The sequence below is a fragment of the Cardiocondyla obscurior genome, linkage group LG04, assembly GCF_019399895.1.
Source record: "Cardiocondyla obscurior isolate alpha-2009 linkage group LG04, Cobs3.1, whole genome shotgun sequence".
In the NCBI taxonomy this organism is placed as follows: Eukaryota; Metazoa; Arthropoda; class Insecta; order Hymenoptera; family Formicidae; genus Cardiocondyla; species Cardiocondyla obscurior.
In genome coordinates this window covers 4,026,773-4,041,863 of record NC_091867.1, presented here as the reverse complement: position 1 = coordinate 4,041,863, position 15,091 = coordinate 4,026,773, and the positions used below count along the sequence as shown (strand labels likewise).

At 40.1% G+C, this 15,091-nt stretch overlaps 2 protein-coding genes across 5 annotated transcripts in view; one reads left to right on the top strand and one right to left on the bottom strand.

Moving 5' to 3' along the window:
* Ten-a (tenascin accessory) overlaps positions 1 to 15,091 on the top strand; it is a 448,965-nt gene that overhangs the window by 13,322 nt on the left and 420,552 nt on the right. The gene's annotated exons all lie outside the window — the stretch shown is intronic.
* On the bottom strand, positions 2,162 to 8,313 carry LOC139101590 (potassium/sodium hyperpolarization-activated cyclic nucleotide-gated channel 2). The gene is made up of 3 exons (XM_070654847.1): positions 4,337 to 8,313; positions 4,120 to 4,289; positions 2,162 to 3,967 (listed from the first exon to the last, which is right to left on the bottom strand). The coding sequence occupies exons 1-3, from the start codon at positions 4,625 to 4,627 to the stop codon at positions 2,776 to 2,778; spliced, it is 1,653 nt and encodes a 550-aa protein (XP_070510948.1). The 5' UTR covers positions 4,628 to 8,313; the 3' UTR covers positions 2,162 to 2,775.

Here is a 15,091-nt window from a genome sequence, read left to right as displayed (position 1 = left end):
GATTTCTCAAACGTACATGCTATTCAATGTTGACCCTCGAGATATACCGCTTGTCTGACGTGACTGCGATAGAATACCGTCTACGATTTCGCTTTAATCTCGGGAGGAGTATGCGTGCACGCCACGATTCATTAATAAGAGCGTGCGTGGTAAGAAGATTTACAGAACTCTTTAAATCATTAATGTCCCTTTGACTCGAAGCAATCTTCATTTTATGGACTTTCACATTCGTTACTACGTTCTCGAACGGAGTGCGCATTCCGCCAGGAGCAACGGTCTCAATATCTGTTTCTACGTGTTCTCCCCCGTCCTGCGATGTTTGCGCGAGATGACAGGAAAGCGATTAGAGAAAGAACGCGGTCATGGAAGTATCCGAGTCGAATTACTTGCGATGCGCTCGACGTAAATATATTAAAGGACATATCGCGATTCTACATCGCTCATGCACCGTTAAACATGTTAACGACCTCAAACCGTTCGCCACGCATCGCATCCTCGGCGTCTTCGACGTCGCTGTCGTTGTATCGGCCGCTGTGAACAATACGCGTTTAATAGAAAGATCTTGCTTTGAATATATCATCGCACGTTTTTCTAGTTTTCTATCCTCCTTGCATCTATCACCCACGCCGCATACTTTAGCTTCGTTTTGCGGCATGCCCGCCGCTTAACTCGCACAGAGGGGGAACAATGCATAGCCACCGAGCGCAGCTACGTGGATCTGCCCATTGTAGGGTCAGGTGGGTCGTCGGTCGGCGGAGAGCTCGTTGGCTGGCTTCGCGGGGTGTGGCCACATAACCATAGCCGCAACGATTCTCTCCTCTCGGTCTCTTTCTCTCTCTCCTTCGTCAACTATCTCGCGGTCTCACCCTCTTCGTCCGTCCAGCTTTTCCTCACGGTTTCGCCGTCGCGTTTCACCATAGGAATTCTTTGTCTCGCTCCCGCTAACCAAATCCACGGTCATGCTGATAACAATAGCGAGCTCTTCGTTCCTCTTTCCATTTAACTCTCGTTCGTACTATCTGCTCTGCATTCCCCTTTCTGCCCGAAGCCGGTGCGCGCGCGGCAATAGGGATACGCCAGTGCGTGCACGCCATCGGGAGCTACCAAGCAGGCGCATCGTCGGCCTATTACAATGGCCAGCCCTCCTAAACGTTTCATTGTCATCGGCGTTCTCTCTGCCCATGCGTCGATGCGCGCGAACCATTGTTTCTCATCGAATGGGCGGCTCTCGCCGGCCAAGCCGTCGTCATCGGATAACGCGCCGTTTCCACGGTGAGGCCAAGCGAGGCGTGAGGTTCTGCGCGATCGGCCACCCATGACCGCCAGTGGTAGAGTATATTAATTGCTTTTATCTAATGTAAGCGCAATTCCCTTCGTCGGAGAGATATTACCGTGTTATTAGCGTGATAGATTTGTCGACCCGACTGTTACGGCGCGATCATCAATTATTACACGTAAAATTCCTCCCCTTCCTCCCTCGCGAATTACCGGTATTTACAATGGTAACGCAGCTTGTCATTAAATTTGTGCATTAAACTCGCCGACATATATGTGTAGCAGCTTTCTCTCTCTTTTTTTTTTTCCCCCTTTGAATAATTAATGCGTATTTATTATACTACTTCGTATGCGTCTCGACGATTTGCACGCTTCGCTTTGTCCTTACTGCGTGCGACGGCGCGGTAACCAAAGCTCGCTTTTCTCTTTTGCGGTAGTTCATACTGCTTTTTGCGAACGCAGGATAATCGGGATACATATTTGTCGCATTTAACATCAGAGAAGTGCGATATATCATCGTGGCGCGGACTTGTTGCCACGCTACCGTGCACCTGGATCTAATAATAAGTTAGTTACTATTTTTTTCCCCTTTTTTTTTTTTTTTTTTTTTTTTTTCTTCTTTTAACATACATGCATACCAATTATTTACGCGTGCCATCGAAGTTTTCCTGCTTAGACATTCCACGGCCGGTGAAAGAACAAGTTCGTTCAGCAACGACAAAAAACAATTATCGTGAAAACTGCATTCATTAATAACGGATAACGTATCGTTGCATCGCGTCACGCAGATATTCAGGTAGAACCGGTCGGGCTAACTCGATATGCGAATCTTTCAGATAAGCACGCATCGTCAAGTAAATCAGGCCTCTTCTCGTTACACGCGTATTCTTAATGCAATATCCCGGGACACCGACTACAATCAACTACGGATCTTACAACCAGCGCTAAAGATAATGATCCCACCGGCCGATAAGTATTAATAGCGTGAGCTAGTTGCGCCGATGCACGGCCACAAAGCGAAGAGACCGTCCTTCCGTTTCTCGTTCCATTATATTAAGTGCTCCACTTGCCGATTCAAAGCTCGATACGTTTGATACGCGCGATGCATTTCGAATCAACTTGATTTTTTGACGTGCGCAAAACAACGAGTCCGAGTTCCGGTCGTGATGCGGCAGCGCTAAACTGTAATTATCACGAATTCATCTTAAGAAGTGATCACGCATTCTTCTTGCTACATGATATTACCGATGATCTACAGTACATTGAAAATTGTAGTCTTTCGCGGCGCACGATCGCGATCTTCTTGATCCACGTCCAGGGTAATAAATCTGCCCTAATGTTGGGTTACGAGAAACAGTTATCGGGCTCTTGAAATTTATCGGTTCCTTAACAATTTTCCGCTATTATCGTCAACGATCATTAACAATTCTTACAATCGTAACAATTTAACGGCAACTCTTATAACCGTGTATTAAATGCGCTACAACAAGTTCGCCAAGTTTAATGCATATCCAGTATGGCTGTTCGCTCGTGTCTTTCGACAGCAACTTTTTTTATTTGCTCCCAAAGCATAGGATAGGGATGAATCGTCCTGGCGAAGTCCGCGCGGTTCAGACGGTACAATTCGCAGATCTCGACGGCGACGACGCTGGCCACTCTTCGCTCGTCCGGCATTACCAGCGCGATCTCCCCAAAGTACGCCCCATCCTCCAAGTGACACACTTCCTTTCCGGAACCCGTATAAATAGCCACCGTACCGCTGGCGATAAAGTACATGCAGTCACCTGGTGTATTGGCTCGTACAATCACGTCGTTCGTTAAAAAGATCTCGGACTTTATCAGAGCGACGATGCGCGTCAGTAGCGAGAATGGTAGATTGTTAAAAAACGTAACGTTTTCCACGACCTTACGGCAGACGTGCATATCGATCTCCTGGCGCATATGCGGTGACAACGTGCTAAGGATCTTGAATTCGTCGAAATATCGATACCGAAAGCAATACTCGTAGTAAGAGACGATACGTTGCTGAGTCGCGTAAGGTAATTGTCGGCACTCCATGTACCGCTTTACCTCTACCATGACGTCTTGATATTTTATTCTAGAGCTGTTGACGCTTTTGTAAAGCCGACTTACGCGCGCTATTAGCAGTAAAATAAATATAGATCCCCAGAGGTTTAAGAAAATCGTCAACGTGAGGTCCGCTCCGTTTCTTGGTCTTCTATGTAAAAAGCTCGACGATAGAAAAGTCGTAATGGCTCGTAAGAGACTATACTGGTACTGTAAACTTTCGGATTCTTCCCAAAGATTAAACTCGTGCATCCAGGAATCGTCGTCTGGTCGCTTTGGTAAATGCATAGAAGTCGTCGCTATTGGCACGACCCAATAGAGACACGAATGCCAATGGAAAGCTATTATTATCCAAAATATCATAACGCAAACCTCGTAGAGAGCCATCGAAATATTGTACGCACGAGCGATCTTCGTTAGGTAGGAATTCAGAGAGAACACGCGGAATCCGTATATCAAAGATATCAGCTCGCGTATGACTATATCATTCTGCCATGTTTTAATAAAAAAGATATCTGTTGGTGTAGAGGCCAGCAAATCTGGCAGGAAAGTGCCGTATCTTATGTATCTCTTCATTATTTTTCTCGGTTTCATCACGACAACGTGATGCAGTTTATCGAAGTATCTGCTCGGTAAAAAATAAAGAAATGTTTAATTTTATAGTTACTTTAATGAATTTTATGATATTGAAATTATTAGAAAAAAAAAATTACAGAAATTATTTTTACATTAAATTAATATTAATTAAGTTTGCATTTTTTTATTAAAATTATTTACCCCGTCATAAAATTAATGATAACGTCCACGCAACAAAGAAAAAGTAGAATATTTTTGCAAATTGTCCAATAAAGTAAACGTTTCTTTATCTGAAAGGCAGCTTGATATGGAACAGCCAATAGTAAATATGTCATCGTTACAATCATTAAGAGATCCAAGAAAAATCTGTTCTATAAAAAACATGGTTTAGTATAATCTATTTAAATTGGTGATGTACACAACGTACATATTTTAAGTATATAGGCAGATTGTAGAAATTTGTTAAAGAAATATACCTAAAGGTACTGAATGGATGAAGAATGTATTTATAGTGACGCAAATGCCGTTGCCTTTCCAAGATTACGGAAGCGCGGCTGCGTAAATACTTGCGGGCACCTGGATTTTTTCCCGATGCCATCAGCAAAGGGCGGAACGCGTCAAACGCTTTTTGGAAGAAATTGCGATCGGGAGCAAAGAATATATCTTCATGTTCGGTCTCGAGTTCACATTTATGCTCTACACGAAGCATCGTAGTACTTTTTAAGTGACAATTATTATTATTGTGAAAAAAAAGGGAGAAATATATATTATTAAATGTTAAAGAAATATCGACACATGTATGAAACAAACGTGTATCGCTAGCAACGGCGGCATCTCTTTATCTCGAATGAAAGGAGAGCCGCCCGTCCTTTCACGATTGATTCATACGAGTGAACGCAGTAGGTTGTGACGTTGCCGGTGGATGATCAGGCTTGAGCTCAGGTTTCTCTCGGAGTATCTTTCGATATGATATCAGCCACGTTATCTTGAAATTGAACCGAGAATGATATTCGTTTTCATCTATAAACGGTAAGACAATTTCTGTTGGATATACGGGTAACACTTAGCAGAATGCTGCTGATAACATACGATCGATTTCGTTGTTCGTATTTGTTGTATAGCCTTTCGCCTGACGAGGACAGCACTTTAGTTTTAATTAATTATACTGATGGAAAAAAGTAATTAGAAATATCTATAATCATGTTTTCTTAGAAAAATATTTGATATTATGTACTTTCTCTTATTGCCTGCTATAAATTTACATATAAATTATTTTAACTTTTTGCTTCACAATTCTCTCTTTTATGTGATATTCAATCTTTTTTTCGAATTCATACCGGTATAATTTGTAAAAAATATTCCACATAAAGTTTCAAATTATTAATTTAACATACGTATATACGTATATGTATATTAATTATTTTTGTTGAGATTTGTAAGATTTATTAAGAACTAAAATTAAATTAAAAATATGAAATTTATTTAAAAATCTATGCGTGCGTACGCGTTGAAAGACTTCATTAAATTTTGCGTCTGCGACTCGCGCGAATGCGTTTACTAATATACGTACCCATCACGAAATTAATATCATCCAATATACTAAATGCATCATATTTTTCATACGTTCCGGCTCATGGAGACGTGAATAATTGCCGGTATGATTTGCGAGTCGCGTGCATCACAGCCAGTGAATTTCGGCGCGGTCAGTTTATTTTTGGTGCAACTGACAGCTGGTTTCCGCGAGATATAAAAATATCGAACTAACCGTACGAATGAAGAAACGTTTTTCCTAGCGAGTGACAAATGAACGGTACATGTGACAATATTTTCGCTATGTAATTCTTCGTATATACTGAAATACTGCGCGTGCATCGACGATTGTTTTTTTGTTTTTTTTTTGCGGAGTCGAGATTTTCGTCGTACGTATTCGCGAGTCCTCCCTACCGCGGATTATCGTGGTAAAGATGAAAGTATCCACCAACCGAGATCGCGGATCGCTTTCAGGATGGATGATCTGTTCACGGTACATTTAAGTAACGCTTTATACAAGTCGGCTTTATGAGGGCTCAGACCTTCGTTGCGTGCGCCGCATATAAAGACAACCTTCCGGCATATATTCTACGCGTTGAATTCTCAATGTAACGACGAGATTTTATGGACGATTTTATTCGTTCCCTATATACACGAATAAGTGTGTTATATTCATGAATAAACTCGGCCATAACCATGTCTATTCGAGTGAGTAAAAACGATGAGAGCACCTAGTCTAGTTCGCCAGTGCGTCGAGAAAATATTAAACATTTTCATTTTATATCGATGCGTGCGTTACGGCCTCCCTTAAATTACTGCCGTAAAACAAAATGCGAAAGGGCCTCCGCGAGCATTTCGAGCACGGTGCTTCTTACGCAAATATTGCGGTCGGGACTAAAGGGGTATCAGGAAACATTTTATCTCGAGCTCCGGAAAATCTACCGGTTAAGCGGTGTACGCAATTTAAAGTCGCTACTTCTGTCTGTCCCGAGGGAATTAAGGGTCAGACGCAGAGGCAAGTATATCGCCAGGAAGTCGGGTTCTCCGCAGCTTTTTTTTCTTTCCTATCCCGGTAATAAATTTTCAAGTCGTCCAGCTACGTCCTGGAACTCAGGAACGATGTTATAGACGGTGCTCGAGAACAAGAAGGGTGGTTACTCAGGGTACGCTCACAACCCTCCGCACATACTAACGTGGATTTACCGAGGCCCATCCTCCGCGTAACGACGAGTGACTGCGGAAGAGTCTATATACGCGATTCTGGGGTGGAAAAGTTATTGGGTGGTCTCGTTGCTGTATCAATATCTCGTTAGAGGCTACGACGGAAATAAAACCGGAATGCTCGCCTTTCGCGGGGCTGACCGACCTCAGCGAAATTGTAATACGTCCTGCCGGGGCGCCGGTCGCTCGTTACACGTGCAACTTTGCGCGCAGGAATGGCGGTATGTTTTGAATGCAGGAATTGAATTATTGTGTCATGTTTTATGAGAACTGCAATCGATCATTTGCGATACGTAGGAACGTTTCCGCGTATTGCAAAATCGGCTTACTATATCAATATCAACTAACTGGGAAATGACGGAAGCGTTAAATAGGATCTCTAATGCGCGCCTGTATTTGCTAGTTATCCATTGATATTTACGTCCTGCCTCTCATTAGAGGGAAAGATGGATCATTTCAAGTGTATATGTATAACGAGTCTCGTTTCACCGTTTCATAATTGTATTGAAAATCCATCGAAATTTTATACCAAGTAAAGATACATACATATGCAGAGATCATTCCTCTAATTATACCAATTACGTTTACCTAAAATATTGATATTATCATTATTGCGCTTCATCCTGATGCGTATGCTAATATAGAGGTTTCACGGATCATTGCGCGCGGCCATTGTATACAATAATGAGCGAATGGTCATGATCGATAGTTAGTTATTCAAATAGTTTGTGGCGCAACATTGCGATTTTGCTATCGTTTAAGTAATATAATCGTAATACAATTTTATTTGATACCTAACATACACCAGGTGTGAAAGTGCCGCGGGTCACACGCGAGAAATACAACGCTAGTCCTAAACAAATGACGTGAAACAATTATAAGTTCCACATATTTCACGTATTACTTTTTTTTCTTTTAATAAGTATTGTTCGCGAAAGAGGTTTTTTTTTTTTTTTTTTTTTTTTTTTTTTATTAATGCAGCGAACCATATTTCAGCACGATTGTCAGGACCGAGATGTTTCTTTTATATTTACGATGTAAAAGCGCGAACGAAAGTAATTCTTGCTTCCGCCGCAATGATCAATAAACCATCCCGTCCACGCCGCTGAACGACGCTTTATACTTCGATGGATGTAACGCCAGGGAAAGAGGCGGCAACTGGTGGTCGTAAGTACTTACGTACGTGTAGGTTCGCTGCGTATATACGTAGCAAGCTGCCAACGATATAGCCAGCGAGACGAAAACACTCGTCTGCAAAGTCTAGTACTGGCGTAAATATACCGAATGGTAAGAGACATAGACGAGCGGCAGTTACCCAAAAGCCATGGAAACTTATGGAAACACGGGCTCCGTAAATATTTTCGAGCACCCTGGCCTTTTTCGCGCGCCATTACGACAGAATGTTACCTAATATACCCGCCTCATCGAATCTATAAAATAATTAGCGCGACGATATAAATAACATTCAATTGAAGGAAAGGTTTAATACTCGAACAGCCAGCGTTAATAAAAGGTACGATCTATACTAGTAACGTCTGCACCATGTAATTCGCACGTATCATTCGTTAAACAGCAGGTTGGATTAAATCTAGCTTAAATAAAGACGCCACGTCAATTTTGTATTCGCGTTAGATGCAGCGGTGTAAATTATATTTAAATTTAAAATAAACGAGACTCGAAGATTTTCATGTTGCATTTTCGGTAAAATAACAATTGCGAAGATATCTTCGGTTTTAAAATCATGCTTTGGGCACTTTGTCGATTATTTTTTCAATACACAACCTGCGTTACGGTCCGCCGCGGTGATAAAGTTGCGGAAGATATAACGCGTAATCTATTATTATAAGCCGGCAAGAGAGAGAAAGAGAGAGAGGAGAGGCAACTGGTGGCCGTACGTACTTAAGCTCGTTCTCGCGTGTTCTCCGCGCGCATATACGCGCCGCGGCTATGGCAAGTTAGCAGTGATATAGTTTGCAGTTGAAACAACCGTTTCTACTGTCTAACAGTTGGCGTTTGGCCAATTCCTGGTGCCGATGCGTCTTTCCTCACCCGTTATACAAGGATTAGAGTATACTGCGCTACTCTTCCTGTACACTAAGTAATTTTCCCTCTTCGCTCTCTCTCTTTTTTCTTGGTCTCTCTCTTATTCCATTTCTCTCTCCTTTTATTTCCCGACATCTCGTGTATTCCGCTCTTTATAGTCCAAACTGGACCCGCGCGCGGACGTGCCTCTGCTCCGCATTTGCATCCCGTTAAACGTCGTAAACTTGTCAAAGTGCGGGCCGTTATGTGCAGGATCGCGAGCCATATTGCAGGCGGACAACGTTTGTGGTATCCTCCAGCGGGTGGTCGAAAGACAAAGCACCGAGGAGACCGGAAAAGGGTGCCTGCCGCGCTGTTATTCCGAACGAATCGACGGACTCGAATGCACTTAACGGAGATTAACGTTCTTATCTCCATTTCGTCCCGGGGACGATATGTTAATGAGTTGATAATACCGAAATTTCGCTAACGAGGACCGCTGTATTTCACTGTCGCGGCAGCAAACAGACTTCTGCGACGGTTCTTGCGTCTTAATTCGAACCGAATCGCCAAACGTAGGAGTGCACTTAAAGTAGATTAAGGCCGCCGTAACGGAAGATAAGTTTACATCGATGTATCATTGATGTTGTAATTAAGGCCGCAAAAAAAACAAAAAAAAAAGAAAAAACGAAAGGCAATGCGCGTTGACGAATGTTTTCGTAATTTATCAACCACTTGGCATTAATTCTCTTTCGTTTTCTTTTACACGATTCATTGCTGAATTGTTAAAGAAAAAATAAATTATTACTTCCATCCGGGAAATGTTTGACAACCGGTAGCAATATCTATTTTCATGGAAAGGTAATACATCTAAATAATTATTGCTAAAGTTAGACGCGAACGGTAAATAGTTATTATCTGGTTCTCGATGGTTAAAATCATCGATGTAATGTTATTTCTGTACCTAATACAAGATAAAAAATTTATTTCACTCACTTAGATATACGGCTGAAATATTCAAGTTTTCTCCAACATGCATTTGCATTCTCGATGATTGCCGACGTCAATATAATTTACCTCTCCTAATTACGTCAATTAAAGAGATAAAGTGAAAAATGTGATAAAGTTATTGCTAAACGAGTTTTTTGGTACTATTATAAATCTGATACTTTAAATCCAATTCATTCATCGTGTTATAACGATGCACGGCCACTGCAATTTTTCATTTATGTCATATGCCGATTTATGAGTCTATTAGCCGATAATGGTGAAAAATACGGCTGCAGGAATAACGATCTTAGCTTATAGTGATCATAAATGTAGAATAAAATGTCGCGCAGCGCGAGGGGTAATGCCGGCGATGCGGCTAGGCTGAGCATATATTCACGGTAAGTGGCGTGAGTTATGAAAACTTCATGATATATCCAGGATACTTTATGCCTTCATGAAGAACCGCTGAAATAACGTACAAGCGTAATGTTTTTCGCATACTCACATAATTAAAAACTATTCACTCAGACGCATTTGCTGCACAATGCTTAGGGAAGAAAGCTGGAAGGAATCAGTTTCGTTCAAAATATTCGCTTTAAATTTAAAGCCAAATTATTAGAATTAATTTTTTTAAATTGAATTAATTTGACGATACGTTAATTCACAACGGGAAAAAATATCTTAAATAATAATTCAGAGAGTTCAAAATATTAATGTATGCTCTTAGTTTTTAATTAATTAAAAATCCTTGCTAATTCGAATAAAAAAGAGTATTGATATCTCGGCACTGAAATGAGTGACATATAGTTTATCTAGCACAGCTGAGAGCAAATGAGCAATGCTCGGGGCATTTATATAATTTACAGTGCATCAGTATCCGTATCGATATTGGAATTCTCACTAGTTGTATATTGATTCTAGTGCAGATTTCAATAACGTTATCCGCATTGTAATCAGATATCCATTGCATTACGTCATGATGAAACCTATACAGTAGAGAATTTATTCTGCATAAATTTGGACAAAGGAATGTTTGCATGTAACTGAATAAACGAAGGCATTCTTTACATTTGAACGAACATTTTATTACATTAATAATTATAATTGTATGAATTTATAATAACGAAGTAGAAGCACAATTTGAACGCAATTTGTCTCAAGAAATGACTAGATCGTGATATTGAAATTTTAGAACGACAATGCCATATAAGCTGCGTTATATCATTAATACCGTCTCTCGCAAAATGCCGCGACGTGCCATCCGACTTAACTGTGCCACGTATGTCTAATGTGTCTAGTTGGAAAAGTTAGCACAAGTATTATCTAGTTGATCTGGGCTAAGTTGGACAACGTCTTAAAGATGTTATACGCTTGGCCAATTTGATGAATATTAAGGGGCGTGTATTGAGTTAGAATCTGCAGTTGTAGTCATAGATAGCAAATTGGGAAAGTTGTAGTGCTGCCGACGTTGCCAGAGCCCGTTTGCGTCTTGTTGTATTATCTTAGAAACTTTCTGACGTCTTATAAGTTTCCAACTTTTGTTATATACGTATGCAAAGTTGTGTCGCGAGTTTCGCCATGACAGGTTGTTATTGAATATGAGTAGAAACGCGTAAGATTTATTTATATTTTATCGACATATGTACGATGCAAATGTCCCCGCTCGCGAAATAAGAATTCGTCAATCTAGTATTCTAGTGTAATATAAACATCGCAACATAAAATTCACGATAGAGTAAGTCAAGTCTACTTTGCAGCAATTTTGATGTATGAAGATAGTTTTAACACCGTTTTAACGGAAAACAAAGTTTATGTTTCTCTATGTATAAATTATAAGGTTCAAATAGATATTTTTAAACTTTTTTTTTTAATTTTAATTAATTTTAATTTTAAAAAGATGCAAAAATGCACAAAGATGCAGGGTTATAGTATACAACTTTCATTTTGCAAAAAATGTTTGTTTACTTCGGTAGAAGAATATTCCGTCGACGTTTAATCAAATTTTTTTAAGCGGACGATAGTTCATGCATTCTTTGCCAAAGTTAGAATAAACATACTTAAAATATTAAAGAAAAAATTTACGAAGAACACAGAACCGCCGAGTGTAATTGCAACGAATCGTTACGTATTTTACACCACATGCTTCATTTAATTTCATTTTAATACCATTTATAAATATATATTTAAACGCGCGTGGATATTTAGCTCCGAAATACTGAATTAACTAGTTATTAAATAGTAACATGTATTGACATAAATAAAATATAATTGCGCGACAATAAAGCATTTATTATATTTAATCTAATTAAGTTGCATTCGGTATCAATACAATCGGTGAATTTTATATTTTATCTGCACTAATCACGAATAACATAAAATTACAATAAAATCTTTATAAATGATTAATAATCTCTTCGTTATATCGATGTATAAATTTTGTAAAGCATCGTTAAATGCATGTAATGGCCATTTTGCACGCGAATTGTAAAATGGGCCTATCCTTGTTTGTCTTGATTTACTCATGCGGCATAATTAATGTCCTTTGACCGCGATTTACATTTCGGTAAAAGTTATTCGAATTAAACGTGACTACGTGCCAAGCTATTTCTACTCGTTAACCATTCGAACAAGTATGCAATAATTTACGGGACGTATTTCTTAGGCCGAGCACGGCACGTGGCCGTGGTATTTCCAAATCGCATATTTACATGTTTTAACTAAGCATTCTACGATTTTAACGTTCATCTGCCAGTTATATGCCGGGAGATAAGAATTGTGTTATTCTCAATATTCGCATAATGGAGCGCGCTATCGTATACGGCGGGAAGATATAAACAGGGATATAACGAAGACACGTAGAAAGCATGCCACAATATATCATGCATAACAAGTGACTAGTCCAACTCTATGCCATGCACGAGTTGTCTAAGGGATGTTATTGCGCCAGACGCAATCACACAATCATATTTCTTAACTACGGCGCGAGAAACTACGGCCTATTTCTCTTCTCTTATTAGCAGCCATTTCTTGCAGTCATATTTTCATGCAGATTTTTCCGTGCGCGCATAACTACATACAAATAATTCCCGCGCGTCGAGTCTACGGTGGGATAAAAAAAAATTGCAGATTATTTAATCAGGCCGCAAATATAATTAACTGGAATTATTGGGTGTCCTCGGTCGTTTAAAGCTTTTAAAATTCGGTTAGCAGCCTCGCGGTCTAAATAGAAATATTACGAAAATGTCAGATCAGATATTCACTCAAATATTATGAGATCTTTCTACAACGTACAGATAATCCGAAGGCAGATGGGTTATTCTGCGAATATAATAAACACGTCGCTTTGCAGTACGTGCTGCGGAATTTAACGAAGATAGCAGATTCAACGAACAGAGAGTATTGAATACCGTGTACACTGAACATTACAAAGCGCACTCTTTGATTAATTATCGTACGTACATGCTCGCCGATTCAATTTATTATAAAACCTGCTTTCCGACATGTTTCCAGTTTAATAAAAAGATTTTACTAAACACGTTCTACAATAATGTGATTAACCGTTTCCTGCATTTTTAAATAGACACGCTTTCAGTTTAATATTCTATATTACGTTTTTGTGCGTATTATTGCTCGCGAGCATTCTTAGGATATTCCGATAATCTAAAATGAAAAGTGTACACCCAGTACCTTTATCGAGAGTTCATAAGATACTTGAATTATTTTAATATATGCATATTACACAATTTTGTGTTTTTACTTGTTTGCGTAGACTGCTATGGGCATCAATTGTTCGCTTCAACGTTATTCCGAAAAAAATTATAGGAATTTCACTCATCCTCTCTCCGTAAAATCGTACAAATCGAACGAGGTGATGCTAATTTAATTATCACTACATCACAAATCCGATGTAGCTAATGGCACTGAAATATTTATGTAAATTAATAATACTAATAATAATAGTAATAAGTTGCTTGTCGCGTTATTAATACGCGGAAGTAACGAAGACCGTCGCGCTCTTGCAGAAGCATTTATCGGCACGATTTAATCCTGCAGTCGCACCAGGACATCAGCATTACCATTAGTCATGTTGTTTACCCTCGACTCTCGGGGAAACGCTGACAGCGTAGGGATGTTTTCTTCCGCGCAACCTAGAATTGGCTCCGGCCTGGTGGAACGTGAGCTTATCGAGTAATTCCACACGTCCTGGAGGCAGGTTATCACGACGAACACGTCTGTTCCTGTTACGCACGGAAGCTGCTACGCGCACGTGTACGCTGGGCTCGATGCATCGGAATGACGCCCGGCGCTCCGTTTACATTGTGCGATCGCGGAATACGGTTCGGCGAAACAGCAAAGGCGCAAAGCTAGCGGGGTACCGGAATGGATCGTGGAATTAACGTATATTCGCGTTACGCTGATACTACTCGCCATATCAGCCACGGCTAGATGAATGCTAATTAGCGGAAGATATATGCCGTATCTCGCCGGAGCGGTATCTTCTGTTATTGCCGTGGTGGATATTATTCGCGAGTCAACGACCTTGTTTCACGGCAGTGGTACGAGTCATTTATAAGTACGACGGTGACGCTAAGAGCATAGTATTACATTCGCTCCGTAGTGAAACGACTTTCACATGTTATTTTATAACATTTTATTAAAATACATGCACCGTATTGAATATGTATTTATCGTCGACGGCGTCTCTGCCTTCGGGACTCGAATGAGCAGACTGGTATCTATACGAAAGCGCGCTACGTTTCTTGCTCTGCGTCAAGCAAGCCGGGGAAAAAAGCGCGCGGGATGTATGTCTACGTAATGTTAACGCACAACGTAATATAATAAGCTAATATCGTATTTCGAGTTTAATAACATTCTCCCGTTCTATTGCTATAACAAGAAGCGCAGATTGTGTAACAACATTGTTACAGATCCTAATTGGTATTATTTTTGAATATTATTTTTCATTGCTTAGTATCATAAAGAATTTAAAGGAAATTTTACAAAAAGAAAATAATATATATATTTTTATTTTAATACGACGTGGCGGCAATCGTTAACGGTATATATTAATGTAAGAACGCGTGAGCACATAGCTGTGAACGCGCCACGTGTTATGCAAAGTGTCACAATAGGGAGCACTTAGTTATTCCACAATTCGCTAACATATGAATTCTGCGTGGCTTCGTACCCATTAACTAACGGTAATGATCCAACAGAAATAGTTTCCCCACATCTACTTTGCCGAGCGACAAACTGTAATGGTGATGCAAGCCGAGTAATTTAATATAGCGTATAATTCAGACGAAATCGGGATCTGAAACCTGTTACCGCGTCTGGTTAAAGCAGCCGTGAAAACGGATCTACGAGCGGCTATAATAGCCGCTGCCAAGTTTTCGGCTGTGTTAAGATA

Coding starts and splice junctions, on each gene's coding strand:
- LOC139101590 (XM_070654847.1), bottom strand. CDS start 4,627: ATGCTTCGTGTAGAGCATAAATGTGAACTCGAGACCGAACATGAAGAT. Junction 4,290..4,336: donor ACTTAAAATATGTACGTTGT/GTACATCACCAA, acceptor TGTTTTTTATAG/AACAGATTTTTCTTGGATCT. Junction 3,968..4,119: donor ATCATTAATTTTATGACGGG/GTAAATAATTTT, acceptor TTTACCGAGCAG/ATACTTCGATAAACTGCATC.